Raw genomic sequence first — 26,701 nt, forward strand, 5'->3', positions numbered from 1 at the left:
ATGGTTTGTAATTTATCTGACCGGAAAACTCCTGGAGGATTTTGAGCTCAACATTAAAAACCATTCACTTTCTGGGGTTTCATAGCTTCTGTAGCTATGAACAGCTTCATAGCCTGTTCCAGGGGGAGCAGCTCCTGGATCGGGGTCACCTCTGTGATCTGAGATGAACACAATGTCCAGCCTTTGACCACAGTGTGCACGGGGTCCCCAGTGCCCCGGGATCGCTGCCAGGGCAAGGATGAGGGATGATCCCTACCCAGCTGTCTGAGCCTGCTGCTTCTCCATCCACTGCTTCTGGCACTTAGTGGGATGTGCAAGTTTGAATGTTCTTTTCCTGTCTGTTGGCTGCAGGGTGCTATAAAGTGTGCTCACTAAATTGGCACAGATGCCAATGCCCCTTCTTTCTCCTCCTTCTCCTTTCCTCATGTGACACTTCCTCTGACAACACAATTACCGTTCCTTGCAGCCCAAATGCTGGACATGAAATTGCATTTTCTCTTCCCATTCAAGCAACTCCTTGCTTGAATTCCGGGAATCAAGGTTGGGGCCCAATCTGCATCCACTCTGGACAGATCTGTCTTGCACTGAGAAAGGATGAAGTGCATGCTGCATGAGTCTCTGGCCATAATTCCATTCCAGAGATTATATTTTCAGGTTTGTGAAAGGAACTGGCTGGAGTAAAAGCCCTGTGAGTAATGATGTGTCTGTGTGAGAACACCTCCACCACTCCTGCAAGATGTAAAACCAGTGGTGCTACTGCTCTCACCGCCCTTTGAGATGCTGCCCTTGGTAGATTTGGGTCAGATTTGTTATTTTAATGGAATCCTGCTGTGCAGTGCAGTAGGATAATGGGATTGGTTGGCTCTTGTGTTGTGCTCTTCATCAATAGATAATTTTTTTCTGTGGATACTAAAATTTACTCCGTTTTAGAGGTGAGGAATTGTTGCAGAAAGAGGTGACCAGGGGCATTGGTGGAGACAGGAGCACTTTTGCCTCCAGACTCCCATTCTCTGTATTTCCTAGTCCTTTAAAGTTAAAGAATGACCAAACCATTTGAAAAATATCTAAATATCAGCTCTATTAGAAAAACAGTCAATAGATCATCCTGCTCATTTATCCCCATAGTATCCATCTGCAACTTATTAGAACAGGCTGAAAGTGAAGTCCTCAGTCACCACTTCATTTTTCTTCCTCTTTTGTTTGTTTGCCTGCTTACTTGCCTGGGAATTTGTTATTCAGAGTCCTGGGAATGTAGAATGTATAAGAAAAATAAATAAAAATACCCTCTCAGTGCACAGATCACCCCCTGAGACGGTGCCTGTTGAGCAGCCCTGCACTCCAGGGTCATGAGGCTCCAATTCTGGTACCTTTTCACCTAAAACTCCTTGAAATCCATGGAACAGCTGTGGGATCAGTCCCTTTCCTTCTGAAGCTGTAACATTAGCTGTGGAATTAAGGACCTGGAGTTTTTTAGGTGGCACAGGAGCACTGCAATGTCTGTGGGCAGGGACAGGCTTTAAGTGAGTATCCAGTGTGTGAGCATGATTGCCCTCTAATTAATTTCTCACAAATTCAGGACATCTCCATTCCTCTGCCAGTGGTAATAGAGCTTTTTATTATTGTTGTTTAGAATGAGTATAACTGTGAGCTTCATTAAAACCAAATGTTTAATTGCACTTGTGGATCTCAGGTTTATCAATTTACTTAATTTCCCCTGTATAGTGCAGCAGAATAATATATAATAGTTTCATATAGTGCTGTCCTAGCCAAGTTTTGCTTCAGCATCACAATTTCTCAGACAAGTATGTGTTGATGGTTTATGTTGGCAGGACCTTTGCTTCTGCTGACAAGTTGGAAAAGAAAAATCCCATTTATATTTTGAGATTTCCTAAAGCCTGTTGATTTATGAAATACGACTGGCCTCGCTTTAGGTTTTGTTTTGGTTTTCCTTTTTAAGAGGGAACAAAAAAGAAATTATATTTGATTTTATAGACAGTTTAAAAAGTGGAATTATTCCATTAAATTGAGTTTCCCTGATTGAGAGATTCCTGGCAAGTGAAACAGCGATTAATGAAACATTAATTATCTGAGTTATGTTTTAATTTCTTTTTGTTTGAGATGGGGAGAGTTCTCCTGTCTCATACAGACATTCCCCACGTGTCCACATGGCTCAGAAGGGAGGACAGGAGGCAAACACCAGCGGGTTTTCCATGTGCAGGGCGGATCAGCAGGGATGTGGATGTGCTTTGTTCAGTGCTGACCCCCAGACCAGGAGCAGGGACCAAACCCTGTGCAGAGATGGAGTCAAGTTTAACTCAGGCTCAGGACCACACTGGAGCTGGTTCCAGTTGGCCTTAAGCCTGGGAGTTGATGTCTGGATGTGCTCTGTGGGATGGATATTTTTCCTCCCTCTCTGCTACCAGTGATGGAGAAGACAGAGGGGTTGTTTCAGGTAGGGCTGGGATTGTCTCTTGGCTTTCCTGCCTGCCTCATTTGCAAATCTTTCTGACTTCCCAGCATCTGTAGGGTTTGGGACAGAGGAAAACACAGATGGCCGTGAATTAGACACCTGACACCAAAATTTGAATACTTATTGCTTTTCTTCCCCTCAAATATTTATGATCCTGGGAATTCTGGTAGTCTTTTGTCTGATAGAAATCCCACAGATTGCAGTAGAAGTTGGTCTTAACAACTTGCTGAAATCTCTTTGGGGTTCTTTGTATAATTTTTGATTGGGGATCTGTAGTTTGATATACTGTTTGCCATATTAATATATTATTTGCCACACTGGAAAACACTATATTGTTCAACATTAATGGCTCCTGAAAAATTCAAAAGTTTCTGGGAACATGGGCTGACTCAGGAGTGTGGGAGAACCATGATCCACAGGGAGACACAGAAATGGTGGAGGAGTAACAGAGGCTCCTTGGAAACACCTGAGGAGAGTGGAAGGAAACAGTAGCTATGGATTTATTTTATTTGCCTCAAATTCTCAGTCCTGAATAACTGGCGGGTACTGTTCACACCAAAGAAAAAGAAAGGAACCATAACTCTTGGCTCATTACATTTTTAAGGTGCTGTGCTTGGCAATGCACGATGGGGAAAACATGCAATTGTAGGAAAGGAAAATTAGTCAAAAACAGAGAGCTGGCCAAGAAAATTCATATTTGATATTCATTATCTTATTACTGATGGTCACAAGCCAAGTGCTGGTATCCTGTAGGCAGCACTCAAGGGATAATTGTGCCTTAAATGAAAAGTCTGTTTCCCTTTATGCTGAATCTGCAGATTTTCCTTGTCCTGGGATTGCTCCATAGGCAAAGGTGGAACCGTCCTTAAAGGCCCATGCTGTCCCTTGGCATGGGAATCAGACTGGTATGCTCAGGAAAAACCCAAATTAATCACTCTGGCATCTGATCATTTGTCCATGCCCTCAGCAGGTAAACGAAATGAGGGGTAAAGAAGTGGTTATTTAGTTCTTTCGAAAGAAATGGTCATTTAGTTCTTTTAGACAGATTTTGGGTACATCAGGGAGGGATACATTGGAAACGTGGCATTGATGCAGCACATTTTGGATATGAACTTCTGCAAACATGATGCTCACTTTAAAATATTAAAAAAAAAAAAGGAGAGAACGCTACTCAGGATACAACTAAGTGTTTAATTACTTTCTAGTGTAAGTAATTAAAGAAAATTATTTAAGCCTCTAATTTTGAAAGTGAATGTTCTAAGAAGGGCAAATCTAGCGTTAAAAATAAACCTCTTCATGCTTTGCCATTGCTTTTGAGTTGTCAACACAGGGAGCTGCTCAGGCTGGCCCATTTCAAACAGTGACTAATGGACTCCTGCCTCCAAAATTAAATGATTAATTGCACAAGGCAAAGACAACAATCCTTATTTGATTGTGCTGATTACAGAGCTGCTGGTTTTTGGACTAAAGGGAATATGTTGTCCTAGTTTCCTAAATCCTCCAAGGAGTAAGGCAGCTCTGACAATAATTGAGAGCTGTGGGGTGTGAGGTTACTCAAATCACGGGGTGACCTGCCCGGAGGTGTCTCGTATGTCAGGAGGGTTGTTGGGATCCTGGCTGGAGCTGCAGGGTTGCTGGGATAAATCAGTCCAGCTTTTCCAGCCGTGATCCATCACTCCCAGCACGCCGTGTGATGGGTGAATGTGTCTTACCTGCTCTGCCAAGGGGACTGAGAAGCTGCAGATGAATTATCAGACCCTGAGCCTTGGTTCGGGTCAGTAAAACAGGCTCCTGTGACTGCTGTTGTACAGATTTTGGTATCATGGCTTTCCAGGCTGCTTTTTTTCTCGGACTTTTAGCTGTTCCAGTCACCAGTAAAGTGTCTATGGGCTTGGCTGAGCTGGTGTTAACGGTGCTCTGTAGCAAAATTGTGCAGCCAGCTTGGAATTAATGCTTCACTTAATTTGTTAGCAGACCAATGACTTTGAGTTTCTTCATCGTATCTTCCTAATAATAGAATAGCTAAGGCAGCTTTGTCCTAATAACCATAATTTTATTTTTAAATCAGGCTTCATGGTGTCATTAACCTGCTTTTGGGCCCTTCCTCTTTCTCCTATTTTATCCTTCTTTTTTTAACTTTCTGCAGGAAAATTGTACAGCAACGTGTATCGGCCTCATAGTGGTTGTAGCATCTTACCTTTGCTGCAGCACAGACAGGAATAAAAAGGACAGACACTTCTAAAACACCAAAAAGACACACTAAGAAAATAAAGTCACTCCATCCCTTGTCTCAAGTCCCTCTCCAGCTCTCCTGGAGCCCCTTTAGGCCCTGGAAGGGGCTCTGAGGTCCCCCTGGAGCCTTCTCTTCTCCAGGCTGGCCACCCCCAGATATTCAACCTTTTGTCACCTTTCTTTTGCTGTGGCATCTCAGGACAACTGGGCAGGACCCAGCACAAGGACCCTCTTTCCTCTTGCAGGCCATAGCTTAAAGAATTCAGCAAGAGGGCTTTCACTGGAAAATCTGTGAGTTCCTCAGGGAGCAGGTGGTATTGCTGTCAAAATTATTATTTTGGGCAGCAAAATGAGCGAAACAGGAATCAACTGTTCCCGTTTCTGAGCTTCACTCTGCTGCCCACTGTGCAATATTTAATAATCCATCCTGACACTGCGAGGCCTCTTTGATCTGGCAGAGCCCAGGCTCCCATCAGGGTTCGGTTTAACAGCTGTAATGCACACTGCAGACTGCAATGAATGCTTTCCCACTGTACCTTTGCTTCCCAAAGCGTTTCTCCAGGCTCTTGTTTGTTCCCATTTGCCGCGGCTCCTCGGAAGCCGTGCGCCGCGGCTCCGTCGGCGTCGGCAGTGCATCACTGGGAGAATGGAAAGCAAATAAAACACAAATATCATTTTGTTCTGCAGTGCAGCACTTCAGAAGAGACAAATTTCTGTGAGCCATTGCTTCTTTTAAAGTATCGCGTGTGCTGCAATGACAAATGTACAGCTTTGATGTTTCCTGCTCCGCTCGCCCGTGACATTGTAAATCAGTGCTTTGCTTTCTCAGACTCCATCCTTATTAAACGTGGTGCAACTTCGGTGTAGACAAGCTCCTGAAAACCATGAGTCTCATTCTGCTCTCCTCTGTCCCAGGGGAATTATTGTGTTTGAAAACAACAGCTACGTTCTGGAGCCATTGGAAGGTGCTACCAGTGAACACAAGATCTACCGAGCGGAGAATCTGAAAATAGCCCCAGGGTCTTGTGGCCACCAGCTGGGCATCCCTGCCATGAGGGCTGCTGACAGTGACACGTCCCAGCATTCTCTAGCTGGCAGGGTAGGTGGCTGATGTGCTTTTATGTGTCTAGCTGGCAGCATTTCCATATTAGCGCCTACCGCAAGAGTCTCTACTGAGCAAAACATTAACCCACATCATCAACTTCCCTTGGTGTCATCTGCTGAAGTGCGGCCTTGAAATTATTTGTTAAAGCTTTATTACTTTTCCTCGACTCTCCCTAACTTGCTTTTCACTTTCTTTTCAACACAGAAAAGTTTATGGGTTCGTATTATGGTCATATAGTTTGGTTCTTGTATGGTTACAACTAGAATTTAAGGCTCCCTAAGAATACTGAGCGATGTCTGGAAAAGTTCTTGCCCTCCCAAGATGAAAGAGAATGTGATAGCTGGGATATTTTGCTAATACTAGGTCTGGAACCTTTAAATTGTAGTAGAAAAGTCTTATGCAGACAAAACAAATTCTCAGCATATTATTTTACAGCTGTATTATTGTAGTTGCTGTGATGTTGGCAGAAATGTGCTTCATTTGAGACGCACCTAGCTAACAGAAACCAGAAATTAAATGAACTAAAAACCAGGGAGAGGAAATGCTGTAATAAATTCATCTGTATATTGGATGAGGATTGTAGAAAAGGCTGGGTTAGTTGTTCAGGAATTATATAATAATACAAATCTGCCATCAGCATTTCTTAAATGTTACAAATGGGGATTTGGACTCACATGTATGACTCAGGCTTTGCACCAGATCCATTGTTACAGAAAGCAACCTAAGTGACATCCCTAGGTATAATTTGTGCAATGGAATTAATTTATTTTACATTTTTAGGAGTATTAAATATTACATCTAGAGCATTAGCCCTTGCATGTAACATTTTAAGAATTAAATGTATTTCGAAAAGTATGTGTGGGTGGGAAATATTGGAAAAATAACTTCTTAAGGTTTCCCCAAGTTCTTTGTGACTTTGACTGAATTCCACTGAAGTAATCGATGTAATAAAGAAATAAAATGTGTGCAGGTAACAAGCTGATACAATCAGAGCCATTTTATTATCAACCTTATGGTTCTCTCATTTTGCTGGTGCCTTCAACTACATCCCAGATTTCACTTTAAATATCCGAAAAATATTTTTGCTGTGGTTCAGTGGACATAATTATAAAACCTGTCAGCAGTCACGTCATATGGATAGGTACAAGACATTTAATGAGTAAGTTGGTTAGACTTCTAATGTAAGAATTTTGAAAGCTGTCAAATGTAATGTGTGGAGTGAGTTTTCATATTTCAGTGTTGTCACTAAGCAGTCTGTCACTGGACACACTGAATAAAGATGACCTGCAAAGTGGGGAGACATAAAGCTGCTCCAAGTCACACTGGGTGACAGAATTAAGCAGAAATCTGGCCTAAGGTTCAGGGCATGATGAAAATATTTGGCTTCTTGACAGGTCTGGGGGAAGATTTTTGTTTGGTTTTTTCCCCTGACTCTTCACTCAACCACCTACACAAAATTCTTATTGAGCAGAGCTGAAATGTGAGATCAATATATCACAGAGGGCCTTTGGGTTAGATGTAAGTACAGACAAAGGATGGGACAAGCAGCAGACTCAGCTTCCCAATCCAAACAGGAGCTTCAGTGGGGCAAGGCAGGAGCTGCAGAGGACGTTGCAAACAGGCTGTGCCCCGCTGGAGCGGGGTCTCTGTAAGTACTGGGTCATTTCATGACTCACTGGACCCTCAAATTGCACCAAGGAGTGTTACAGCTGAGCACCATTGAGACAGGACCCTGCAGAATGTCTGGTGTGTGGGACAGACCCTGCAGTAGGGAATTTTCTCTGTAGCCACAAAGAAAAAAAGAGCCATTTTGGTGGTGCTGGTAGCCACAACCAAGCAGGTGACTTCTTAGAGCGTGGAGAAAGAGAGGCTGCACCTCTGCAATGTCAAACCAAGGTGTGCCAATTCCCAAGGAGGGAAGTCTGAGGAAGGGCTACAGCTGCTGGGACAGCAGGTTTGTGGCAGGAACAGGTGTGGAAGAAGCAGAGGAGAGAGAAAATGGTCAGTGGAACAAAGCCCATTGTCCCCCGCCTCTCGTGGCTATGTCATTGAGTGTTCATTTCAGTTCTGAAGGATTAACTCAGCAAAGGGGTTGTGCATTGATGCAGCTGGCTGCAGAAAGCAAGCTGAAAGAAGCCATAATTAGGTGTATTTCATCAATAAATATTGTATCCTAGGAATGCACATAGCCTTTGGGCAAATCTCAGGAACAGATTTGTTATGCAAGTCAGTCACCAGAGGCTTATGTGATTTTTATACCTGCAAGCCAATTTCTCTCCAGCTCACTCTCTCCAGTCCAAACAGTTTTACTCTGGGTAAGAGGGAAATGTTCTAAACTGACTGACATAACAGAGCTCTCCTTGTACCTTTGAACTCAGATTTTCCTGTATCGTATTTTCTTCCCTTGGAGGAGGATGAGAGGCACCTTGGAGACACATCTCTTTAGGACCTCATGATAAATTTCAGGGTGTGAGAGTTTTAGTGTCTGAGAGGTCATATCCATCACAAACTGCAGCCACATGGCCATTTGCTTTTTGTGGCACCTCACTCATGTCTGACTGACATCACACCCCAATACCAGAAGTTATAAAAGTATCTACTCAGCTCATTTGCTAGAGCCCCTAATAAGTGTAATCCTGTCAAGTGTTTGCATCCTTGATGTTTAGCTCATGAACAGCAGCTTTTAGTCCTCTCTCCATCCATAAATATTGTCCAAATGAAACTTAACTCTTTTCAAGTTACTGGAGTTTGCAACACTTTAAATATGAGTTTGAAAGTCAGATACTAAAGATTGCATCATTCACTCTTCTCTAATCGTTGCAAAACATCAAAATCATTAATCTGCAGATAAAGAAGACGAACAGTTAGATAATGTGAAGAAAACTTTGTGAAATTTGGCTGGAAGGCAATGTCCAGCACTGGGGATCACTCAGTTTGCCTTGGAACAGTTTTCCTTGGAAAGCTTTAGTTATGTTTTAGGTTAAAGAGCTTTGCTGCAGCTCAAGACACCATGGTCAGTTGTAGGTCATACATCTGTTTAAGCCCTTTCAGTTCTGGCAGGAAGATCAGATATTCTGCTGAGACCTCTTTTCCCTAAATATCCTATTCCAGACACAAGGGAGGAATGATAGGAAAGATGCTGCTGCTGTAAATCACAGAACTTTCACAGGCACTAATAGGTCACTTAAATTTAGGGTAGCAAAGAAGCTGTGATATGTTTTGTACTCTTAGAAAGTCATTTCACTTTCTTCAGTGATTTTGTTTTTTCAGCTAAACATTATGATACTTTTAGACCTGCATTTTGTATGAGTATGCAGATACAAAATTAAATGTGTGCCTTCCATTTTTCAAGTATTAATTTGCTTCCCCAGACACCACAGTTGGTCCTACTTTTTTCATTTTTGGGTTTTTTCTTCCTACATAATTTATCAGTTGACTGCTTGACCTCTTCTCTGCTTCACTCAATATCCTTTTATCTCTCATTTTTCTCAGTAACCAGTTTGTCTATTTTGTGAAACGTTTGTTAGAAGTTACCTCATCCCTTTAAGTGTGCCTTGGAAATAGCAAAGGTCTTTCTGCTAGAGGGGATATTCTCCTGTGAGGAAAGATAACTCAAACACTTCAACTGCAGAAAGCTGAAAGGTTGAGAGAGATTTTGCACCACTCTCCTGCTTACTGTGATCAAATCCTGAGGGGCTTTGTAAGTAAGGAAGACTTCCATGAGGAGGAGGAATACACTACAAATTTGTATGTAGTAAAATCGTAGTAAAATGTAGGAAATCTGAGGCACTGGGTGTTTCCTCTTGCAAGCACTTTGTTGTATCAATGCTGAAAATAAAATAAGACTTCTATGATTTTTTTGACAGTACAAGAGGGAGACTCTGAAGACAACGAAGTATGTGGAGCTTGTTATTGTGGCAGATAATCGTGAGGTAAGGAACTGCAAAATAAACAGTTATGGGAAGCGTGAGCAGGAAAGGGGCAGCCCAGTTCAGTTACCATGGTGCTGCAAATAAGGTGCTTCAGTCAATAATCTGGTGATTTTCTGAGGTAAATTACCTTCCCTAGTTAGGGCTGAGCAAGGGAAGGAGTTATTAAGAGAGGACAATACTGATACTCAACTGCAAAATTTCTTGCAATACTTCCTAAGGAGTTTGACTCTGAACTAACTGGGGTGTCTGTCAGTATGGAAGAAGAGGCAAATATTCATTCCTTGAGCAAGTTAAGTCCTCACTGCCATTCACTCTGCCCTCAGTGGGGCTGTCAGTGCTCCTGAAGCAGTGCTTTGCCATCACATTCCGTGGAGCACGACTGCCTTCCTGATGGTTTGCGAAGGGAGCTTCAAAGTACCCAGAACTGGCTGTAAAAATGTTCCAGTGAGCTGAATGGCAAAGATCTGAATCTTGGCTTGAATTATTTTGCTGCTCTTTTTTTTTTTTTTGGTCTCCTTGAACACTGCTATTCAGGGAATTGCAATCACTCTTTGCAAGACCTGCTAAGAGAAGAACTTTTTCCCAAAACATCAGTCCTGAAAAGACCGCTGTGTAACACTTGGAGATTTTAAAATCTTTTCACGAGAACCAAAATCCTCTCCCACCGCTGTGTTTCTTTTGGGGCAGACTATGGTCCTGTGAATCCAACAGGAGTCTGCTGGTGGCTTTTGGCTGCACCCTAATTCCCAAACATCCCTGATGTGCTGGCTCTTGTGAGGGGGAAAACACTGACATTTGTGCTGTTGGTACATTGATCCTTTACATTCCAAGTTTCAGAGACAAGGCAAAGATGTGGAAAAAATTAAGCAGAGGCTGATAGAAATCGCAAACTACGTTGATAAGGTAAGAACATGGGATTGTGTTGTAGTGCTAGGTTTGGTTTAGCAAGCTGTAGGTTTCCCTGAGAGCTCAGCAGGGCTGCTTAGGGCCCTGTGACCATTTCGCCCTCCCGTAGCCCATTTTGGGCAGCTCTGCCGTTTTGCTCCAGCCAGCTATCAGCTCTACAACCCAGTGACAGCAAAGGAGGCAGAGAAGGGACCCTCACTGGGCTTCCAAAGATCTTTAATGTTACATCTTGTCCTGGCCATCCCCAGAGGCAGAGAGAGCTGGTGATCCAGGCACCGGGGGGTTTTGTCAGATCACAGGGGCGGTACATGGGCGAGTTGGGGTACAGGAACCCACAGGGAGAGCCCAAGGGAGTGGCCAGGCCAAGGGGCAAGGGAAAGCGGGGGAACAGTATGGGATAAGAAAAGTAGTGGATAAACAGATTGCCACAGGATTGTTTCTCTTTTCCCAACCTTACTACACCTCCTGAAGGGTGTTGCTGTGAAATCGCTTTCCTCTGCTATTAAATCATAGCCACATCTCCTCATCCACTCACCTTTCATGGCGTTAACCCTGCAGCTTTCCTGATACTCCAGTATCAGGAGTATCCAGAGCAAAGCTTCTCGCCAGACAGGAGAAGCAAATTTAAACCTTTCACTTGTGCTTTGATACACTAAGCCATGAGCTCTGCTCTGCTATATATAGAATGCAAAGGCCTATTCATAAGGAAAAGCACAACTTAGCCCTGGGATTTTATTCACTGGGGAATAATCACCTATGGAACATCCTATAGAAAAAAAGAGGATTATTTTGAAGAGGAATTTGGAGAACAAAGTCATTTGCAGCAACAAGGGAAGGTGCAGTTGCAAGGCCAGCAAAGGCCTGTGAAAACACAGTTAATAAGACATATAATCCAAGGAAGATGGCAGAATTAAAAATAAGGAAGCAGAAGTTGGTGGCTGAGTGAGAGCAATAATAGAGGGAGACATACACTGGATTCTTTTGGTCTTGAAATAATTTCTTGACAGTAAACAATAAAGGCTAAGAGTCCTCTAGAGTGGATTTTGAACAAATTAGAGTTTATTTTTTCTGGGCTGTATGGCCAGAAAAAATTAGGAGTCTCGTAGTGAAATTATAACTGAGAGGGTCTTAATTTATCTGAGAACTTACCGAGAGGTACTTCAAGGGCAATACTTCAAGGAGAAGCATTCCTGATTAAAAACAAGCTGCTGAAGACACCTCTACCTCATCCATAATTGTCTTGCTGACTTATTGCCAGAGGACAGGTGTTTATATGTTACCTGCTCAAAATTAATTTTGCATATTGTAATATATTTTTTGTTTCATGCTTAATTTATACTCAACAAATGCTGGTGTTATGCAAATGACTGTAATGCATAGAAACAAGACAAAGATCTATTGTATGTTTTCCTCAGCCTGTCAGGCAGATCTGGACTTGATCAATCCTTGACTCCTTCCTCACATTAGTCTCACATTAGAATTGCTGTTGTGGCTCTGCTAAGGTTGCTCTGGCTCCCGTCTTGCAGCAAAATGGCTTTTGTGGTGGGGGAATTGATAAAATCACTTGGTTTTATCTGCTCTGAGCAAGACTTGATGACCCTGGCTCATTTTCAGCTATTATTATGAACCACAACCATAGCACAGCACAGTTCCTGTCTCTCTGGAATTGGATCTGGGCAATCCAGGGTGGGGCAGCCCTGGGAGAGTCACCTGCCATGGCCAAGAGTCCATTCTGAACTGAAGGCCATGGGGAGGGAGTTGCAGGGTTGGGTAGGACACGGAGAAGCAGGAAATCCCTGGATCTCTTTGAATGCCTTATGGGTATTGAGTTGGGCCAGAACTGTTTGCTGGAAGTCTTGGAAATATTTTGTCTGAGTCCTATCAGGTGTTTTGCCCTGAAGACTAAATTGTTTTAATCTCTACAAGAAAGGGTCATTATGCCTTTATTGAAATATTCTAATCCAACGTGGTCTGAAATGTTTTTTAGATGCATATTTCCTACTTTTCTCCTCTTCTTAGTTCTACAGGCCACTAAATATCCGAGTGGCCCTGGTCGGAGTGGAGGTGTGGAATGACATGGATAAGTGCTCCATTTCCCAAGACCCTTTCACCAGCCTGCACGAGTTTCTGGACTGGAGAAAGCTCAAACTCCTACCTCGTAAAGCCCACGACAATGCACAGCTGATCAGGTAGACTTGACTCTGGGTTTGATACCTGCTGGGATTTTGGGGATTTGGGGGATTTCAGGATAGCTGTACTGAGTCCTTCCCCAGCTGCTAGGCTGTTGGGAGGAACATCTGTGCTCCTGAGGGTTTGTCTTTCCCCTCTGCGAACATCAAACACAAAACCACTCTGCAGGGCCCTTCAGCAGATGCTTCAGTCGAGTTCCTTCCCCAGCCCTGGTACTCGAAGCCTGTCCTGAGTACAGCCCGTGTAGAGCAGAAGGTTGTAATAAACTGCTGCATACTCAGGGTATGAATTTGCAACCAGTTTAAACTGGTCTCAGTCCAAATTGTCACTGGAAAAGGCAGTCCTGCTCTGACCCCAATGTGAAGCCTATTTCTTAGTGAAAAGACCTCAGTATGCTTTAAAATGCTGTCTAATTTAGACAATTCATTTGCACTCGTGATTCAAAAATTAAACAATAAACACATATTTTACCCTGCTGTTTATTCTTGGATTGAAGTAACTGAGTAAAGATCCCTGTCAACCCAAACCAGCCTATGATTCTGTGAAAGTAAAAGCACTCTTACAAAAAAAGGTAAGGGGAACACCTCTTTCTTGAATCAGGTGTTATTTTGATCAATCGACTATTCTTTATACTAAACAGATGAACACACCTGATGTCTCAGTAATTAAAAGGAGTTATTTACTTCCTACATTACCTGAGTAAGAATAAATTGAGCCTTTCCAAACTGTCCCTCATGAGATACTTGATTTCTCTCTATGCATAATAACACTTTGTTTGAAATTATTACTTTCTAGGCTGTGGATCATCACGAGTAGCACATAAACTTCCCCTTGCATTACAATAACCCTTCTTGGAGTTAGAGACATTATTTTTATGCTTGTACTTCTGTTCCCAACTTCAGTCAGCAGAAACAAAGAAAGGGAAGAAGGGTCCTGTTGCAGCAGTAAAAACAAAGGAGGGTGATCCAACGGGAGAGATCCAGTGGATGTTCCCAGAGCTGGGACACTGTGGTTCAGTTCAGCTGAGTCAGCACAGCCCATCTGGGCTTTCCATTGCTTTAGACCTGCAAATGTGAGGGGCTGAAACGGGGTCTTTGTTTGAGATTGGCAGAAGTACAAAACTGAAAATAATAGGGAGATATCTTGGCATTGACTGGTGACTCTGTGTCTCCTCTCCCCCTTTCCCACTCTCCTGCAGCGGGGTGTACTTCCAGGGGACAACCATTGGCATGGCTCCCATCATGAGCATGTGCACAGCAGAGCAGTCTGGAGGGGTCGTCATGGTAAGTGGGGAAAGCACAGCACTCAAACTGGCCCAACTGGTGTGACACCATATCAGGTTCTGCAGTCCTGCATCCTGGACCACAACATCAGCCCCATTTGTCCCATTTTCCATCTCTGGATTGTTTATATCCCCATTCAGATTTCTTGTAAATGATAGTTTCCATAGTGAAAAAAACAAAATATTGCATTAAAAATATAGCAGGGCCTCTTTGCAAGAAGTTTATACCTCTAATTGTTATTGAACCAGGTGCTGAGGTGCTGTGAGGGAAGAGAACCAGAAGATGTATTTGTTGTACACTTGGGCATACTTGTGTTACAGGCAGCAGCAGTCTATCCTGAATCTTTTATTATATTGATTTTATTCTGTATTTATAGAGTTTCCTGTGTTAGGCCTTATTTTCCATCTTTGCAGCAGTGGTTTTATTGCATTGCCAGACAGTGAGAACAAACAATGGCAGCATTTATTCCACCTGAGTCTCTCCCAGGGTATTACTGTTGTTGCTAGATGCAAGACATGGTGAACACACAAGTAAACATCTTGTCCAATTTCTGGAAGGAGTTCTGAAGTATTTTCTTTCTGATTTTTTTTTTTTTTTAATTTTAATTTTACAGTGTTTTGTGCTAACAGAGGGAAGAAGCTTTAAAATAGAATGATCAAATCACGTAATTTGGGAAAAGTTGTAGAAACACAAAGTTTCAGGCTCTTGGTAGCTTGAGAAGCTGAGTCTGTAACTGCTGTCTGTAACAATTATTCACTGGGTACCTGGGGAGAGGTACAAAAGGAAAAGGAGGAAGAGAGGCTGGGAGAGCTGTGGGCGTCTCCCAGTGCACTCCCAAGTCTTGGTAAAGGCACAGATGAGGCAGACAGCCCCATTTGACTCTTAGCCCTGCATTCATTGCTTTGGCTTTATCTGCAGTCAGAGATGCCCTTAATGATGAACTTTTTGTCCTTTTAATTTTTAGCAGAAGATTTAAAACACTCCACCATGTAATTTACTGCCAAGTCAGTTCTCTTCACTCTGGAAACTGACATTTTAAAGAGAAATAATTACAAATAGTTCATTCCAGTAACAAGAAGACAAGAATCAGCATTTCTTTAGAGTGTTCTCCTAGAGAGGGGACTGATTTATATGTCCAGGAGAAACCCAGGGTCTGTGGGTGAATGCTGGTTCAGGCTGCAGAAGGGGAGCACGATGTTACCCTGACCCTCCATGAATTTAAGCTTTTGAGGTGCAAATTAACTCAAAACTTGCACAGAATAACCAGAAATGTTCTCCAGTTCTTTAAGCAAATCCTCAAAAAGGAGCCAAATCCGAATGAAGCAAACACTCACCCCAAAACCCAAAAGTGCAGCTGTCCAACCACCCCCTGAGTTAACAAAGGCTGATTCAGGTGTAGACAAAACATATTTATATCTATTGGTACCTGTACCCTGGCACAGCTGCTCAGGGAAGAGGTGGAGTCCCTATCCCTGGAGGGATTTAAAAGCCCTGTGGATGTGGCACTTGAGGCCACGGGTCAGTGGTGGCCTTGGCAGTGCTGGGGGAATGGTTGGACTCCATGATCTCAAAGGTCTTTTCCAACCTAAAAGATTCTGTGGTTCTATGAAAGAATGAATCACTCTTAGCCTGGGAAGGTGAGGGGCTCAGGTGGCTCAACACGGGGCAAATGAATGTTTGGCCAACCTCATAATTTCAGCCAATTTCTTACCCATCCCACCCCCAACACTCAACACCAAAAGCTCCCACACTCTAACACCTGTTCTGGAAGAGAAGACAATGAGAGACTGCGTAAGAAATGACATTTGAATACAAAACCTGGAGTGACTCTTGTCTGATGTGATTTTCCTGGCTCTTTTTGCAGTTAGTCAGCTCTGCTTTGTGATCTAAATTCCTCTGTCATGCCTCCCTGGAAGCCTGCCTGCCTCTCTTCCATAGGGCTGAGTTCTCTCCGTAGGTGACACCCTGTCTTCCATTAATTTTCAGAGAAACACAAAGCAGAGAGAGCAGCCGTGTGAGTGTGAGAAGCTTTAACAAGACCTTTATCATTTCATTTTCCTCTGAAGTTTCTGTAGTATCATAGAAAAACCAAAGAGAAGTTGACATTAAAGGAAGTCTTCGACATGATTCAGTCTTCATTCTTCTGTTTCCAAAGGTTGCCCACTGCATTTGTGGATTTAAAAGTAAAATACTTCTGAGAGAAGAGGAAAGTGACTTTTTATATGGGCAGATAGTGATAGGGCAAGGGAGAAAGGTTTTAAACTAATAGAGGAGAGATTTAGATGAGATCTCAGGAAGAAATTGTTCCCTGGGAGGGTGGGCAGGCCCTGGCACAGGGTGCCCAGAGCAGCTGGGGCTGCCCCTGGATCCCTGGCAGTGCCCAAGGCCAGGCTGGACATTGGGGCTGGGAGCAGCCTGGGACAGTGGAAGGTGGGGTGGGACTGGATGATTTTTGAGGTCCCTTCCAATCCAAACCATTGTGGGATTCTGTGCCTCTATGAACTGAGTGAACAGGCACTGAAAGCACCAGGAGCAGGGCATTTGCCTGCTGGAGCTGTAGACAACAGTATTTAATTATTAGGATTTGATTTAAATCCCAGTGGAACGAAGCAGAATTCAGCTGAAAGCAGCTGCATGTTTTGTGCAACAGCTTATAATGTCTTAACAGTAGATGGTTGCTTATTCAGTGCTTGTGAAATGTGTTTGGTAATGACTTTTACTGCTCAAGTTAACTTTGAAAGACCCTGGTGGAATAAATCAAAGTCACATTGCTATTTATTTCTTTAGTCCTTGTGATACTTAAGCGGTCTCAGTATCAAATGGAACATGTCACTGTTTGTTTTGATAATCTTCATTTATGCTGTCTTCAAATAACCTCTTTTGCTGAGGCATCACATTCCTTCTTTTAAAAACCCTCTCTAGAAGCTGATAAAATTGCATTCCAAGTGGGTCTGAGCAAGTAATGAGAACCGCATGGGCTGGAATAATTGTTTGCCTATTCAAGTCCCAAATTACATTTCACATCATTTATTGCTCTGCTTCTGGAGTGGACTGTGTGAATCCTTGTTTTTAGTTTTAGTTGACAGCTTCAGAACATTCAGAGAAATATAATCACTGCTCAGTAAGTAGGGGAGATACTGGAAAAATAAAGTCTGAGCTCAATTGGCTATGTGTCTGGGTAGCTCAGTGAGGAGTTTCTGTCTTGACCAGATAGCCCTAATTTCAAAGCATCATCCAGTGGGGTAAATTATATGGAATTATTTCACTGTTTCTTAATCTTCAGCCCTGCATTTTTTTCCATTTGGGTGAGAGGCTGTGCTCTTCTTACGACATCAGGTTCGATTACATTGAATTCTTTAACTATTCCATCAATTACTGTGTGCACAAAGATAAATCCATCTGTATCTGACCAGTATCTAGATAAGACATCTCATTATGTAGGTGTTGTGCAGGACAAACTGCACACAAACTGGCTGCCACAAGATTTTTATATTAAGATTTAAAAATTTGGGAAAAAGAAATTTTAAAAGAGGCACTTTTTAAAAGAGAGAAGATAAAATTCTTTTGAGTTTATTCCAGTTGCAGAAGGAGCAGTTTGGTGTGTTCAGAATGACTTTATTCTCGTCTCGATTTTATTTGCTATTTGAGAAATGATTTACTAAAACTATTAGCCCAGACAGATGAAAGAAGAAACTCTTAAATCTACCCCAAGTCATGTATTAAAACCTCCATTAGTACATAGATAATGTTCTAGACAGTTTTACCTTTCACTTCTTTGTAGTCTGGAGTTTGGCTTAGATGATGCTGAAAGAGTTATTTAAAGTGAATATATTCATGCAAGCTTCTGGAGCAGGCAGCTGTACACAGTAATTCCATTTACTGACTGATAAATACTGGATCATGCATTTATATTACATGTTTATGCCTTCAGGGAAAGCTTTCTTACAAGTGTGGTGGATTTTTTTCCCTCAATGAAAATGATCAGCGTGGAAAGGTCTCTTACTTGTGGTTAAGCCAAAACGTCATTCGGATCAGCAGCCTGTAATCAGATCATGCAGTGAATTTCTCAGAAGTGATTGTCCCAAAAATCAGCATTTAAACAGGGATTAATGTTAAAATTTCAAACTGACACTTCCAACATTTAGAGTATTTGTAGGTTAATAAGAGGCCATGGAAGATTTTGGCTTGCGTTGGCCTTTCATTTTAAAAAGATTTTCAAAGGTTCTTGGTTTTTCCTTACAAGGTTTGTGAAATCTTGGACATTCTGATATTAAAGAAACAGTCTGAAGCAAATTCAATAGACTGAGTGAAATCTCTTGCTGCATTTTTAATTTGCCTCCTGACAAGATCCTAAAGGATCTTCTCACTTCTCCCTCATCACACCCATCCTCACCCATAAATTACTGCCCTTTCCAACACTCCACATCTGGTGACCTCTCTCTGCCACTGCTGGGACTTGGGAGTTTGGGGGATTTCTTGAGCAGCAGAATTTCAAGCCCCAGTAAAGAGATGTTCAAACCTGCTCAATGCTTTCAAATATCTCCTGGGGAAACTGGGTGGCCATCCAGGCTGTCCTGAAATTCCCACTCTGCACTAGGTATATGTGAATAAATTTACAATTGGGTTTATTTAACAACACAGCAACTACAGCTCCTAAAGTTATAAAGCATTTCAAAGGACAGGCAGTAGGACCTCAGAGGGGGAATGTGTGCCTTGAATTGGGTTTATATGCTGAATTGACTGGTTCTCCTGTGGATTTTTTTTGAAGGATCACTCAGAAAACCCTCTGGGTGCAGCAGTGACGCTGGCTCATGAGCTGGGGCACAATTTTGGAATGAATCATGACACACTGGAGAGGGGCTGCAACTGCAAAGCATCCACAGATAAGGGGGGCTGCATCATGAACCCCTCCACTGGGTAAGTGCAAGGCTGAGACTGGCAAAGCTACAGCTACAGTGGGACATCTCTGGTTTCATTTTGTGCCTCAGGGGCACTGACAGGTAAAAAAAGGAAAAGATTTTTCAGCACCTGTTAAATCTTGTCAACCTGAAAAAGTTTAATGTTACCAGAGCACAACAGGTACCATTGCACCTTTCTATTTCCAGGTTACCAGTGTGAGAGACAAAAGTGCTGTAAGCAACTGGTTAATTTTAAAAAAACCAATCCACAGCCAAACAAACTGCACTGCAAGTGGTGAATCAGAATTCCACCTTCTCTCCTCTGGCCAGCTGAGCATCAGTCACGATGGGAAATGAGCCAAGACTGAGATGAGTGTGTAAGAAATCCAGTAATGCAGGAAGTGCACTATTAGAGTCTGCAAGCTCTTTGTCTCATGCAGAGCAGGTTTTTAGTTTTGCAAAACTTCTGTTGTAAGTGTGGAGCAGTTTTAGCATGTGAGAAAATTAAATCTGTAAGGTCAGTGGGATTAAGGCTGTTCTGTGTCCAGAGGGAGATCTTCCAAGTAAAGAGATTAGAAATGTGGGAAATAAAAACTGGTGAACCCGTGGTCATTTCTGTGAGTGCTGGGCCAGGAGCTGGGCTCGATGATCCTTGTGGGTCCCTTCAAGCTCAGGATATTCCCTGATTCCTTGTGTCAGTACTGAAGGATGGCTCTGCTGGTGGCAAAAGCACTGTGCCAAGGGACAAAAGTGTTTTGTAGACACTGAAATTCCAGGCACCCTGGGCAGAGCTGTCACTGCTTGCTGGGATGTATTTTAAATTCCTGTTAGAAACTGAAGGATACAAGGAACGAGTTCTCCATGTCCATGTTCAAACTAGGACTGATAGGATGAAACTGAAGTAAGATTTGCCAGAGCTCTCTGATGGTAAGCCATGTGTTAGACTGGACCAGCTGCAGGAATGATACTGCCTGTGACTGGAATCCAGTAAGAACCAGTGAGGCAAATATCTGCCAGCAGTGTAGGTACAGCTGGATGTGCCTGAGGACAAGAGGATGGTCTGGATGTTCTCTGATGTCCCTTTCAGCTCCAGCATTCACTCTGTGTGCTTAAAGTTCATCTGTTGCTTAAAAACCTCTTCTGGGAATTGCGATCAGCTCTCCCTCTGCCTTTTCCGAGACTGCAAGTTTCTGGGAAAGAAGGGGAGCAATCTGGGAGAGGCCAGGGAGTGTTGGGCAGGGTTGCTCCCTGCTGGTCAGCCCAACAGCAGCCTTGGAATTCCTTCAAAGGCAAAGCTGTCACCCTCCATCAGGGCAGAAATTGGGATTGTGGCCAGAGGCCAAGCACAGCAAGCTGAGAGACAAACAAAAGAGAGTTGAGAGAGTAGTGGAGAATGAGAGGGACTTCTGTAGGCTGGAAAAGAAAAATAACTCTGCTCTTCTGAGACAATAGGTGGTAATTATCCCCATGGAATTGCATCCTGCACGAGTCAGGGCTCTGTGCACACTGTGAGGACAGAGTGAAGTGGGAGAGGGCTCTGAGGTGAGGTGAGGTGGTTGCTGGTGAGCAGTGGGCAGCAGGGCTGGGCTCTGAGCTGCTGAAGGATTCATTCCAGTCAGCTCAGCTGAGTTACTGGTTCTGCATCCAGCTGCTCCACTTCAGAGTAAATACAGGGATGCTCTCAGGACAGAAATTTCTGGACCCTGTCTGAACTCATCTGGTGAGAGGGGCATTAAAACAGCTCCTTCCTCATTCTGCCTTCACGCTGGAGTCCTTTGGGTGTATCTGATCCTGTCCTGGGTGCTGGATGTGCCAGTCCAGACACTGGGCTTGGGCTGGCTCAGGGCAAGGTCAGAGCAAGGTTGTGCCCACTCAGCGTTCCTCAGGATATGAGGGATTGGATATTCCAATCCTCGTCCCTTGGGGATGACTCCAAGCAGCTCAGCTCTTCTGGGGGGGTTTCTGTAGCACCTTCCAGGTTAAAGGCTGTGCCCACCTCTAGCACCTCACAGGGTTGGGGAGGGGTAGTCAGCTCCACCTTGTAATGCCCTCTTTGGATTTTCACCAAACTCTGCATCCAGCTTGTGCCTGAGCAAGAGCTGTGGCCTTCACAGCCCTGAGCAGGCTGTTTTGTTTGCACTGATTATTGATTTGTAAATGGAAACTAACTTTGGGTTTATAGCCTTAGGCTCTATCTCAACACCGTGCTGTCAATCTGTGATAAATATTCCTGGAGAACACTTCTTGCCTTGAGCCAAGCTGCATCTCACCAATTTCAAATTAACACTTTGAATATTTAATTACCCAACGTGTCTCACCAATAGCAATATTCCCTTGAGCACCATTATTCAAGGAACACTGAAAAGTTTTCCTCTCTGGAAGTGCTTGTCTGTTAAGGGAAGGCCAAATGAATGCTCCTTATCTCAAATGCACTCTGGAAATAGCCAAAAAATCAAAACTAAGAGCATCCCATATCCATTTAGAGAGACAGCCTGCTCTCAGTGTACTCACTCCATGCTCTTCTAATTGGTTTAAGGTAGATTTAATGAGTGGAATTTAAAAAAATCTAGCTGAAGTTAGTGTAAAAAGTACTGAGAGGCCCTTATCTGATGTCTGTAAAAAGTAGGAAATATCTAAGTTATACCAGAAAGGCCTCTGTGAATTTAACTTTGGAGTCAGTGATGTGGTCATGCACAAAAGGGAATGTTTTAAAGCTTATTACTTAAAAGGGATTTCATCAATTATTGTAATTTCTTTCAGTTCTTCTGTTTCAGTCTTTGAAGAGGTCTTGGAAATTACATCTTGGTGGAAAAAAACCTCCAGGGATCAGGGTAGAATTTAAACTCTGTTGGGTCTCTCCTTTAATCAGCTTCCTACAGTTTTTATTCTTAGAAGATACCAGCAGGATGAACACCAGTTGTGTGTGAGCTACAAATGTCTAAAGACGTACTACTTTAGCAAAATGCATGTTTTATAACATGAAATCAAGCACAAAACCCCACAAATTTGTGTCAGTCCAGGACTTTGAGACACTCAAATATCTGCAATGAAAATCACATAAATCCTTCTGTAGAAATGGGGGCGGTTCCTATAAAAATACTATAAATGAGGAATATTTAGTACTAAAATTAATAGTTAGTAGGAAGGAATATTAATATTTAACTATATTTAATTTTGATACTAATCATACCAGTAAGGAATATGTAATACACATTGTCCTTGTTTTTATGCACATGTTGTAACGATGTTCCTCTAGTTTTTTAAATTGTTTTGTACATAGACCATTCCAAGTGAAAAAGAAGGAATATTAGAGAGATTTATGGGTCTTTTTGCTGAGATCTCATTATCTGGAAACTAAGGGACTAGGCTGAGCCAGTGAGGTCACTTCAGTATTCCACTTGTTTTCCAAATATCTCCCTAAAGTGTCCACTCTTAGGAGTGAAAATATTCCTCCTGCCAGGTAGATAAATACCAGAGAGTTCTGGTGCAGGGTCTGGATTTATACCCTTGCAAATGTGAGCAAAATTTAGCACTGCAGAGCAAAATGCTGCCAATTAGCAGCACTTGTTTATTTAATAATTCTGGAAATGCAGTTTTTACACATCTTTCATCAAAATTGGGCACAGGAGCATTCATGGGGGTTGAGGTCAGGTGAGCTCCCACTTAGAAGTTGAAATATTGAGTTCAGATATGTTTGAGATTTTTTGCCAGCCTTAAGGGGAGCAAAATTTTGATAGTGTTCTCCCTTCCTGTGAGCTCAAGGGTTGAACTTCCCCTCAGCCACTTACCTGTGTCCTTGAGCACTGTGCTCTTTTAGTTTCCATGCAGGTGATCCACACAGGGAATTGTCTGCAGGGAAGTGAACACACTGGAAATTTGTTCTTCCTTCCCTCCTACAGGGAGCACTCCTTGGTGTCTTTGCATTTTCTCTTCCTAGGTGAGGTTAATGAGAGCAGGAACCCTCCAAGGCCAGGCAGTTTCACCAAGCCCATTCTGATGCTGACCCTACCGTTGTCTTTTTCCCTTTGGGATGCCCTTACCTGCAATAACAAAATCCTCTTTCATTGGCCCCTGGCAGAAGCGTTTTCTCTTCCCAGGATCGTTTCTTGGTGCTGGATCATCCCAGCCAAGGCTAATGGGAATGGCTCCTGGGACAGAGCCATTTGTTCCGTCTCTCTTTGCCTCCCCATAGCCACAACCTGATGGAAAATGGGGAAGGGGCTGCTTTGTGGTGTCCCCTCCAGTCCTCTTTGCACCTGGATATGGGAATGGTGGAGATTTTTCTCAGGTCTGGCCCGCTGCCCATACCCTGTTCTTTTTCTACACATTTATTACGAGGCGGAACACCCCACATTGATCTGGAGGGTTCTTGTCAAAGCCCATGATGGAGAAAAGATTAAATAAATGCAAAATAATTTAAATACTCAGGAGAATAAAAATACTGTATGAACTATTGTTTCAAAGACATGAAACAAGTGGCAGATACTCAAGAAGTGGAAAATCTGATGTGTGAGAGAGCATGGCCGCTGATATTTGCTTAACAACCTTCTGAATGAAAGGACATCTCTTGGGAAACTTTTGTTTTCATCTAGGCTCCTGGCAGACCTGGTTTTCCTCTTTTTCCAAGAGTTCCAAGGCATATTCTGATCTGCATCCCTTGCTGACACACAGGAAGGTGTGGGCCAGGCACAGGAGTGAGGAAGCAGCTTGTTTAGGATACCTCCCCACACAACAACTCCTCTTTGTCACGTTCCTTCCGTGTGATGTTCCTTTTGAAAAGTCAAGAATGAATTGAACCCCTCTGCCTGCATTTTTTCCCCATTCTTATCTTGGATCTTGTGTTCCCGTTTCCAATTGTCACAGCTGGAATTTAAAGTCACTTCGTGCTTTTCACTCAGATTTTAAATTGAATTTACTCAGATAAATAGGACTGCAAGTGTTACAGGGAAGTGGGGCTTGGGCTGTGGCACTGCTGGTGGAAATTCCTGTTTGGTGTAGTGATGATCATGAGTGAAAGAAAAGGAGAAATGAGATCAATTTAACCTCTCAGCTATAGATTATTATTTCAGAGGGTTTTTATGGAACTGTGCCTCACGGGGGAAAAAAAGGAACAGCTAATTTTGAGTAATTGCCTTTCAGTACACGGTTTCACTTCAATTATGGAGTTTTTGGAGGCAGGGTCTGGGGGAGGAGACCAATTAGGAACACAGAAAGAGCACAGAATAGAAATCACACGTAGAAAAATACGGGTTCATTTACTGTTGTAATTGGGAGAAGACATTTTTCTAACCAGTCCCAAAAAACCCCCTGTAATCAATAGGTTCTTAAGTAAAATTAAAACCTTTAGGTTAGAATTAAAGCAGGGACCCAATGGGGAAGCTGCCTATTTGTGAATGAGAGTGAGAGCAAAGGTGATCTGTTAAGACTCAGCTGAGTGACAGTCCCAAATTAAACTAATTGTCTTGAATTAAGCACCGCTGAGGAGAAATTGGGGAAAATTAACAATGGGAAAGACCATCAGGTGGGCTTCTTTCAGGTACCACTGAAAAAGAGCCTTGGTACTTACTGGGTTTTAATTCCCTCCAGGAGCAATTAGATATTCTGCACTGAACACTGAGTACATCAGCAGTAATTAAGGTGAAATAAAATATTTAAGTGGAAACAGAGTGGCTTTTTCGTGAGCAGCAGTACCAGATGTCTGTGATCAGCTCCAAGTGACACCGAGCAAGACCAGGAGTTGCACAGGAGACACAGCAGATGTGAACATTCCTGTTTGCCTCAGTGGGGATGAGCTGGTCCGTGGATCTGTTGTAGAAGTGGTCCAGGCATCCCAGGATGAGCTTAGGAAACATTTGTTCTTTCACAGGCCAATTCCCAAGATATTCTTGAAAGGCAGATCTGCTGCAAGAGAGGAAGAGTTCATTTGCTGCTTTGCTTTCATGTGTTAGCTCCAGTGGCCAAGGAGAGGTGCATCACACTGTATTTTGTGTTTATTTATAAATAAACACCCTTTCCTGCTGGCAAGGAAAAGCTGGTTTTATCGGCTCCCCTCTATTGACAGCCTCTGTGGTAGCAAATACATTATCAGAGACATCTAAAATACCTATTTATTTGCTTTCTCTTCCTGCCCTCATTCCCATTTCATGCTTGTTCCAGACTCTGGAATGTCTTGCTGATTTTCCTGGTGTAAATGCTCTGATTCAATCTCTGCAGTGCTCAGACTTGGAAGATTTCTCTGGAGTTTGTGCTCAGTGCACGGGCAGGGTTGGTAGAAGCTTTGGCATTCACATGCAGATGTTATTGCAGGAGTCCAGCATCAGAACACTCCCTCTTCCCCAAACCTCTGGGGTCCAAGGGTGCATCTGGAAATGTTCCCCAGATCCCCTGAGGAGTCTCAACTTGGATTAGTGAATATTCCTTAATTAAGTGTTGGGTCACCGGTGCGTGAGTTGTATCTGTGTACAGGGTCTCTATCCAAAACCATCTGATATTTCTGCTGGAAATATGGGTTTGGGCAGAGAAATTGGCCTGTAGATCCAAAACCAAACCTGGGTTGCTCCTGTGCTGCAGTTTGCTTCTGCCTCTGGTGAACTGGAGTAGCATTTGTGGGGCTGTGTGAGAATCCAGACGATGGGAGCCATCCAAATGAAAAGCAAGGCTTGAGGGGGAGGAAAGATGAATATTAATGAGGATTCCTTAGGGATCTGTCTGGCTGTCCAGGAGTGCAGTTATCCTGATGGAACTGGGGGAGATGAACTGCAGGATTGGGTCAGGCTGAGGGGATTCAGCAGCTCCTTCACTCCTCCCCCTCAGGCAGTGTTTGAGGGAACAGCACCCCATCATTAAAGTGTTCCACAACTTTGTCCTTCGATGGTGCTGAAGGTCTGTGCTTCCCTCGTGGATCCCTCATTACCATTAATAATGAGCTTTAGGGCTGCACATCAAAAGCAGGCCAGTGGCAGCAAGGCTGAGTTTACACCGCACGAGTGAATATTTGCATCTTAGATGGGTGGCTGAGGACTCCGGGAGAGCTGCAGGGCTCAGGGGGTTTGCAAGGGTTTTCTGAGGAGCCTTCTTGTTTTGTCATCTGCTTTTGTTTGATTTTTGAACTACTCTAGAAAAATATATTTATTTAACTACTTTTTAAACATGTAGTTAAGTAAATAAAACAGTGAAAATCTCTTAGGGACAAGTTGGGAAAGTACTGATCACTTGTGTCATTTGTTGTATAAAGTACTAGTTTCAATCACCTTTTCTGTTTTTTGAAAAATGATCTCAAGGAAGCAGAATATCAGGTCACCCTCATTTTGGTCATTCAAAGGCTGAACTGGAGTCCCCAGATGTGAAAATATAGACCCTCCAGAGATTTCCAGCACACTGCTCCGGGACACAGCCAGGTATGCCATGAAAACAGCATCAAATTGAAGGGAGAAACACTTTTTCCAGCACCTCTCTAGATTAAAAAAAAACCAAAAAACATAGAGAAAGACAAAAGGTCAGGGTAAAATGGGAAAGAAATCAGAAACAGAGTGTGGGAAAGGACACTTTAATTTACTGAGTGGTTCTCTTTTTTTTCTTGCAGGCATCTCGCAGCATCTTGTAGCTGCAGAGCTGTTAAATGTTAGATAATCAAACCATTAGTAGTTAGCACAGAATTCCCTGACCCCTCTCAGTTGGTTTTCAGC

General features: G+C 43.0%; 1 protein-coding gene across 2 annotated transcripts in view; it reads left to right on the top strand.

The window, feature by feature from the left end:
* ADAM12 (ADAM metallopeptidase domain 12) overlaps positions 1–26,701 on the top strand; it is a 173,492-nt gene that overhangs the window by 105,431 nt on the left and 41,360 nt on the right. For both annotated transcript variants that reach the window (XM_048311955.1, XM_048311956.1), the window contains exons 6-11: positions 5,618–5,801; positions 9,674–9,739; positions 10,571–10,642; positions 12,665–12,834; positions 14,034–14,118; positions 18,887–19,035. In XM_048311955.1, the coding sequence (XP_048167912.1) occupies positions 5,618–5,801; positions 9,674–9,739; positions 10,571–10,642; positions 12,665–12,834; positions 14,034–14,118; positions 18,887–19,035 (726 nt within the window). The remainder of the gene's footprint in view (positions 1–5,617; positions 5,802–9,673; positions 9,740–10,570; positions 10,643–12,664; positions 12,835–14,033; positions 14,119–18,886; positions 19,036–26,701) is intronic.

The sequence above is a fragment of the Corvus hawaiiensis genome, chromosome 8, assembly GCF_020740725.1.
Source record: "Corvus hawaiiensis isolate bCorHaw1 chromosome 8, bCorHaw1.pri.cur, whole genome shotgun sequence".
NCBI classification, from domain to species: domain Eukaryota; kingdom Metazoa; phylum Chordata; class Aves; order Passeriformes; family Corvidae; genus Corvus; species Corvus hawaiiensis.